Below are 8245 nucleotides of genomic sequence, written 5' to 3' on the forward strand. Positions count from 1 at the left end.
TTTAATATTATATTTAATTAAATAATATTAAATTCCTTGTTGAAATGAAACCGTGTAATTTTCGTTGATTACATGTTTAATTATTCTGTTTAAAGTTCATTCTTTTATATATAGATGTTTATTTATTAAAAGTTTAATTAACTTGCTTGTAATTATCTTGCGTGTAGATGTAAAAAGTTGGAAAACATTTGTGTAGGGTACACGCGGAAATTCTTTGTTAGATTATTTAGCGCGTTGGAAGCGAACCTGCATAATTAGTATTTAAATTCTCTTTAAATGAAATTTCGCTTCTTTTTTGTTTCAGATATCATTCTTCAGCATCGGCATTCTTACGATGCTTCTGCCTGTTACACCCTCGTTCCTGGTGTTGCTCATCATTTCCCTCGCAATGGGTCTGTTCGATGGGTGCTTCATATCCCTTTTAGGCCCGATCGCATTCGACATTTGCGGTCGAGAAGGAGCAACTCAAGCCATCGGGTTCTTATTAGGCATGTGCTCCGTACCTTTGACCGTGGGTCCGCCCATTGCTGGTCTTCTATACGACCAGACGGGTAAGTGAATCAGTTAATTTATATACTAATCACCTTTTACTCAAACTTCGCATTTACAAGTCGAATAGTTTATCTTATGAATAAAATTGTAATAATATAATTCTGTATAAAAAATTGTTCTTTTCGTTTATTTTATGAGCAATACGACATTATAACAGATTTTATTTAAAAACTTCGTATAAACTATGTAGATTGTTTATTTCTTTTGCGCAGGTAGCTACGATATGTCCTTCTTCCTAGCCGGGATCCCGCCGATTGTCGGCGCGTTAACAATGTTCCTGATAAGATTCGTGAAGAACGACGAGGCGAGAACAGTAACCGAGAACGCGAGGGATAAGGCTGGTTGTCAGAATGGTCGGTAAACAGGTATTTGTGCATTATTCACATCTAACTAACAGAGTTTGTTTCTCCATGTGGTATCGAAAACACGTGCGTGTCGGTTTTGTTAAACTGTTTTCACGAAGGCGGTTGAAACTTTCCATGGAAAGCTTTTCGGATAAAATAAAACACGAAATCTCCCGCCTGCTGTCGAGGGGGACAGAGCATTTGGTAAAAACAAATGAATTCAATATTTCGCGAAATTATGTTTGCACACTTCCGCTCAGACTGTCTATCGCTCCACTACTCTTGCATGAAATTCATTGCATGATATCATACTTCACAGAGTTTCATCGATCTTGCATGATACATTTCATTCTATTCAATTTAACGCATTAAAGACTATCGTCCTGTTAATGCATCATTTTATACCCAATTTTTCCAATGAAATTTCCTCCCTGATGGGTTGATGGAATTCAATTTGGTGCATTACATATTCATGGTGATGGGGATTGGGCATGAAAATGCAAGTTTGCTACGAACACGAACGAAGAGAAACTTTAATAAAAAAAATTTGGGGAAAGGTTAATGGCATGTTAAGTTTAATGAATTTTCACATTTCTCGTTTTTCGTTGGACGAGACTTCTGTCCATTTTAACAATATTAATTATCTGGCACCTGTTAATGTGTATGTTTCACGAAATCCATTTCGTTTTTTATTCGTTTGTCTGTAATGAGAGCTAACTCAGTAATTCGAATTAATCGCGGTAATGCGAGCTTCCAACAATTAATTACTTATTGCACTCTGCGTTGACAGTTTAATTACACCTCGGCTCTGTTATATGACGACATCTCTGTCATTCATTATACGCAATTCATAGTCAGTGTTTACTTTCTAGTAAACGTAATTCGTCTCTAATTTTCCATTTATACATTTCAAACGGTGGAATTAAGCCAATTGAACAATCTAGAGCATATTCCATTTTATTGTAGTAAAGTGACAAGTACATTAGTCCAGCAATTTCAATTTTCCTCGAATATTTGGATATGTTAAATAATCGGTTTTACTGTAGCATTTTTACAGTTCGAAATGAAAATTACGATTCGTTTCGAGAAATACTGAAATAATAGACGAGCATTATTCGCAGTAGTGACGACCAGTTTTAGTCAGACATTGATTTCGTTTAAGGAGTACAATTGTCTGTTTCTATAATGTACATGTAATCTCACTTGTATTCGTAGATCATATTTTTCGTTTTTGTTGTAAATCACATTTTATAAACATAAAAAACATCCAAAAGAATCCCATTCGAATTGAAAATACCATTTCGTCACTGTTTCATTACTTCAACTTTTATGCTAACAGCAAAGCGGCATCTCGGTTTTCCACTAATACCCTGCACTCTTGTCGTATCATCTCGCAATCGTTTAACATCAGCACTTGTCGTTTCCTTTTCGTAAATACTTGTTCGCGTTCGCTCTGATCGCGCCGAAGCCTCGCGTTTCCTTCTGCCGAGAGATACGGGATGTTTCCAGCCAAAACTGTGTGCCCTCCACTTATGATTCCATAGGTCACTCGAGCATCGGCTTTCTGTTCCCGTGGCTCGTACCGGCTATCAAAGACGAGCAACCAGACTGGAAGGTGACGTGCCGAAACGTGCACTTTGGCCACCATTCGTCCGGGTGTTGTGGATTCCACGAAGGCGTCTTGTGCCACGAGCAGAGGATCGGGTGTCCCGATCGTTACAGATACTCAGAGAGCGTGCCACTGCTCCATGGTGAGAATTGGTTGACCACTGGAAAACCAGAGTCGTCGATGCTTCTCACATTTTAATTCGCAAATAAACGATCCTTCTCTGGAAGATAGTTCTAATGCCGCAAATCGGGTGCAATCGTTATAATTTTAAAGGTCTATATTTTTTACTACAAGTTTGAGGAGCATTGATGACTGATTGATTCGATGATCACCGTGAGCGTCCACGCTTAAGTACTGTTCGCCTGGTGTTAGTGGACATTAGCAATAAAAGTTTTTATAATAGATTTTTAATCGTTGGTGAATGATAGAGATAGAAGTTTTAAGTGGAGGACAAGAATAAGATGATGTGCAACTAGTTTTTGATCCGGTTAGGGACGAGGCTTCGTTTTTACACCAGCAATACTCGAGTCAATATTTTTGAATGGATAAAAATTGGTTGTTTATGGAGAAAGGGAATATATTTTTAAATATGGTTCATGTACTCTACTACGTGTGCTCGAAATCATATCGCACATTTTCATATCCTGAGAGACCTGTACAAAGGCTAACGCGCTCGTAATTAATCTATCTGAAAGGAATCTAAACACTCGACAGCATTTATTTCCTAGCTGCCAGTTACAATACGATGGCATTTCAAGTTACTATATTTTATTTTGTGCTCGAGTCGCATTAGGAGTTTTATATTCTAAACTGGATTTTATTGACGATAGATAATGCTGATGATTATATCTCTCGCAGGACAATATTCTTGCCACATCCAGTTCTTAATTTTTCACGTGGAGGTAAATAATTTTTAAGACATATTTTTTGTCGTTAATAAATGTTGTAATTGGAGATGTAGAATATCATTGTTACAAGGAGTAAGAATTTTAGGAACCGTTTTTGTAGAACAAGAATTTTAATGCTGGATGCAATGAATTTATCTCCTTTCAACTAATATTAGAGAATTTTATAAATTCCGTATACGTTTTTCTTTATGTAAGTATATTCGACGAAATCATAATTATTCTCTCTGTTTTATAATCAGGACTAATAGATAAGATTTTACCTGAGTCATAGAATTTTTTTTTATACATAAAAAGTTGTTGGCCATGACACAACTAACGACACAGAGTACACTATTTTCGTAGAGTTATAAGAGAGTAAGAATGTTATTTTTCTCGTATCGTTGTACATAGAGAATAGCTAGAACGTTGTCAAATTATACAGGTGTAAATGAAAAGAATAAAAAAACAAGAATGTTACAAAGACGCTTTTTAAACTGAACAGACACAACTTTAACTCCCAATATAAAAATATGACGTCCATTGTGATATAGTATCTTAATTACTTTCTTTCAAGAGAATTATTTATCTCCTTTGTAAGACATAGAATGTACTTTCATTTATATTCCTTGCCACGATACATACGTGCTTTTTCCTTTTTCTCAGATCATTGTATTGTTTCAGACAAGCATAAGTGCTTGCTCCTTTTCCCTTGAAAACATATATGTACGTTTCTTAGACGTCGATAACTTCGAATGTAGGATTTCAATTCTTATACATGCCACGTTACTGTCTAACTTTAAAAGTAATTCAAAATAGAACGAGTGGGAACAGAATATTTAAAAATGCAGATGCTGTTCGCAAGTAGAAAGATTATTTGAATTATGTATGATTTTATTAATACGAATATTAAGGATATGTATCTTTTCATATATCTTCCATTTTTCTGGGATCATATTTCTTATATTTAGTAATATATTTTATACAGTAGAATCCATCTTTCATAAATACGTGGTATCTACTACATTTCTCATATTTTATGTAATGTTTTTAAACTTCTCATTCGGATTTATCCGGTTTCAACAATTTTTTTCCATTCTTGTTTCTTTAAATCATCTATAACATTTTTCCCTTCACATATAGTTGCGTTCTGTTTCGTTTAATCCTCTGCAATTTCTAACAAACGTTTCTCATCTCCCTCAATGTTTAAGGTTTTCTTCTTACTCCATTTGTTCCACTTTAATTTCGTTTCCCTTCATTTTTCCAATGTTTCATAGCTGTTTAATATGTCATATTTATATTAAATTTGTGATCATAGCTATTATCGTCGAATAGGCAACGAAATCGTTGCTCCATTTCGGAGGATTCGAACTTCGTCGGACTTAATTGGTCAAATTTCGTGGAAACGTGCACCAGACGGGCGAAAGTTTACTGCGAACCGCGGGTTAATCCCCATATCTCGCGTTCGTAGCTTTCAATTTTCCTGTTTCCTTCCGCGGACAAAAGCGAACCGAGGATTTCCTTATCCCTCAATCTTTTCGCTCCTATCTGCTCTATTTTCTTCCTATTAAGAACGTAACGCATTGAATCTCGAAATTACACGTACGCGTGTTTGGAGTAAATCACCACGGAGTACCGTTGCAGATTCCAAGGCATATCTACTACCGCGATAAATCAGCACGCCCTGAATCCGTTTCGATAGTCGTCCAGATACAGGTCGGATTGGATTATAGAGGAAGCAACGCATTCACTTCTTAATAATATTCCATTAAATTAATTATGAGGGATCATTAATAATTCTACTAGTTATAATGGCTATATGTATAACAGGCATATCTAAATCCGATTTCCGTCTGTCAATTTCCAACATTCCATCATGTACGTAAAAGAGATTAACATTTCAAGAAGCTTATTCGATTCATTATTTTATTCTGTAATATGCAATGAATTCTGATGAACAGTTATAAAATTTTCAGTTCGTAAAGATTAATAAAAAGAGGGCGTATGGCGCTTAGTAATTCAGTTAGAGTGGTGATAAATTAGGTATGTAGCATCGTGTCACATCTCTCAAAGAGCTTCCCTGCTCCCATCTTGTTTCCTATTCCGAATATTCATCTCAAGATAGCATTCGTTTTAAAAATAGCTTTAATTATTTTACTGGATACTCATCAAACATTTTAATTATACTAATGCCTGTCACTATAGTACATCTTTTTTGACGATTAATATAAAGATTAGTATTTGTATTATTCCAAGATGACCTCGAGTTAATTAGTGAAAGTGAAATCATATATCCTGATTAATTCCTCGCAGGATGTATACGCCAGGGTAAACAACTTGCATAGTAAATAAGTAGAAATCTGACTACGTATATTATGATGATAAAATGGCGTGTCCTATGCAAATTTTAATTCAATATTCCAGTCATTTCTCGTTTCATTCTATATATATGAATCGTGAATTTTTATTCATTTTTTATGGTACTGTATTATATTCATAAAAATAAATAAAATAATTTTATAGTCAGGTAGTTAAATGTGATATGTACATTTTTTGTGCGAATTAAGCTCGTGATCTCTCGCCCATTTTTTAAATTTAGCGTATAAATTAAAAAATAGTATGATTAAATTATAACAGCTGTACTTTAAAACTGTTTGCAACGAAGGAAATATTAAATACACATATCACGTTTATTTAAAAAAAGAAAGCCAGTGATAATTTAGGAATTATGATTTATTCATCTAACAAGAACTTGTCCAGGTAAGAAAGGGAAGGTGTTGTAAATGTAAACAGGCCGATTGAACGCGAACGAGTTGGCGATCGCTAGTGCCGGGTTTGATTCGAAATCCTCCTCGGGGTTACTGGTGTCAGGGGTCGTCGTCGTCGTCGTCGGCTCTCTGGTTCGCGGGGTCGTTGTGGTGCTCGTCGTTGTCGTTGCCGGCGGGTCGGTGGCGGCCGCAGCGGTGGTGAAAATTGGGGGCTGGCTCGTCGAGTACGGCGGTTCATAGGCTGGTAATCCGGGGGGCCCGTAATACGCATGCAATCGATTGTTGGCGGGATTAAAGCGTCGACCATTAGGACGCCATCCCCTCGGTTTATATGGCGATAAATCTGACGTTGCTAGTCCGATACAGAGGAACGCGAGGGTCAGCTGGAAAATGGAAAAGCAATTAATGGCTCGGCTGTCACCCGCTTTTCCTGTTTGCCCTTTCGCGGCGCGCGGCTGTCTGTAGTGTATACGTTCGAGAACAGACCGAAGGAAACCGTTCATGGCAGCCGTCTATTGTAACCGCGAAGCTAGGATCAAGAACGATCACTCGGTTATCCGAAATCGAGAGAAATAAAGTTTCTCGTTTCATTTTTTTTCTCAAACATTCGATACTTAAATATCAATTCAATTTCTAATATCTTATACTTGATTGCGTACGAATATTGATTAGAATCAGTTTAAACTAAATTCTTTTCTTTATACAAGCAAAGAGTTAATAGTTAATCGTTTATTAAATCGTTGTCTCGTTACCGTTCTCCACATTCTGGCTGCTCGACACCGTGAACTGGGGCCAGAAAATTTTGACTGACTTTTGCTTGCGTCTTTCATTCGTCTTTATATGCTAGTTCACGTACAGTCAGTCGAAAAAGTCTCCGCTCGTTATCTTACAAGGAAATCGTGATTTTGATATAGCATAATAATTTATATGAGAAGCAGATTTCTTTTCATTGAGAAATCGTTTCGAATAAAAGCTTTGAAGGTTAAAGGCTTACATTATTTTGTATTGTTATAATCTCTCTCTGTAGTTAAAAGAAAAATAATTTGGAAGCAATTAATTATCTGTAAAAAAAATAAATTTCATAATTTATCATACTTTATGCATTTACAAAATGAATTAATAAAATGCAATTAAAGTGCAGAACTGGACAGAGTATTAAAAATAATTATTTCTAAAAGCCAGAAATTATTTTAAAAGAATTGCATTCTACAGAAAAGTTTGTAGCCCAGTTCAGGGTACTTTACAAAATTCCATTTGTACGGAATAATGCAGTTCGTTATTTGCCCTGGCAAGGTGTACAGAGAGACTTTCTTCGGCGACTGTATGTGAGATTGGTGTCCAAAGCACCATGAATACGAAACGACGCGAGACGATTTCGTTTCGCTGGTTATTGCTTACCGTTTCGTAACTATTCCCGGACCTATATTACGTGTCGTGAATGATCACCGATTCCCGAAAACCGTCGTAACTTGTTCTCGATTTTCCTCAGCTCACAATTAAATCCATTTATTTCGCCATTTGTTATTTAGTGTAAAGTATAATTACTGGATCTTAACGCTAACACGTACTTCTTTTCAATTCAATATCTCCGATTTAAAGATGTATTGCTTATACAGTCAATCCTAAAAATTTATGTACCTTAGAAAAACGCATTTCCTATAATTAAAAAGAAATCAGACGTTTGAAGAACAATGCTAATAATAAATAGCTACATGCTAAAAAGTATAGAAGGAAAAGTCCAATTAATTATTGGCGAAAAGTTTTTATATAGAACTTGTAGATCTCGTCGTCCTCTACAAAATGGTCCTATAAATCTTCCTCTAAGTCCATTCGTTTGGGAGTTATTGGCAAAAAACGAAAATTTCGCAAAATCTGAAGGGGTACCCTTTAAAAAATCTCGGAAGAATTTTTCTCCTCAAAATTTCGAAAAATGCTTCAAATAAATGTTGTTTTTCTTCTAACTTCGATATTTAACGAGTTAACTATGATTAATCGGCATTTTATGGGTACTGATAAAATCCGACCATTCCACCGTCGAAATGGTGAATTTTGATAAAAAATTTCGTTTTTCCTCAATAACTCCTAAAC

The 8245-nt window shown here is 35.7% G+C and overlaps 2 protein-coding genes across 2 annotated transcripts in view; one reads left to right on the plus strand and one right to left on the minus strand.

Annotated features, from left to right (window-relative positions):
• Positions 1 to 3869, plus strand: part of kar (monocarboxylate transporter 10-like protein kar) — a 13847-nt gene extending 9978 nt beyond the window's left edge. Inside the window, exons 8-9 of the mRNA XM_026815487.1 lie at positions 765 to 905; positions 2441 to 3869. Of these exons, the coding sequence (XP_026671288.1) occupies positions 765 to 905; positions 2441 to 2703 (404 nt within the window). The 3' untranslated portion in view covers positions 2704 to 3869. The remainder of the gene's footprint in view (positions 1 to 764; positions 906 to 2440) is intronic.
• A 2234-nt stretch (positions 3870 to 6103) lies between these two features.
• The window catches only part of LOC108627293 (uncharacterized), a 4054-nt gene continuing 1912 nt past the window's right edge, over positions 6104 to 8245 (minus strand). The window contains exon 3 of the mRNA XM_026815486.1: positions 6104 to 6540. Coding sequence (XP_026671287.1) covers positions 6127 to 6540 — 414 coding nt within the window. The 3' untranslated portion in view covers positions 6104 to 6126. The remainder of the gene's footprint in view (positions 6541 to 8245) is intronic.

The sequence above is a fragment of the Ceratina calcarata genome, unplaced genomic scaffold (genome assembly GCF_001652005.2).
Source record: "Ceratina calcarata isolate Rehan_Ccalc_2016 unplaced genomic scaffold, ASM165200v1 scaffold453.2, whole genome shotgun sequence".
Classification (NCBI taxonomy): Eukaryota; Metazoa; Arthropoda; class Insecta; order Hymenoptera; family Apidae; genus Ceratina; species Ceratina calcarata.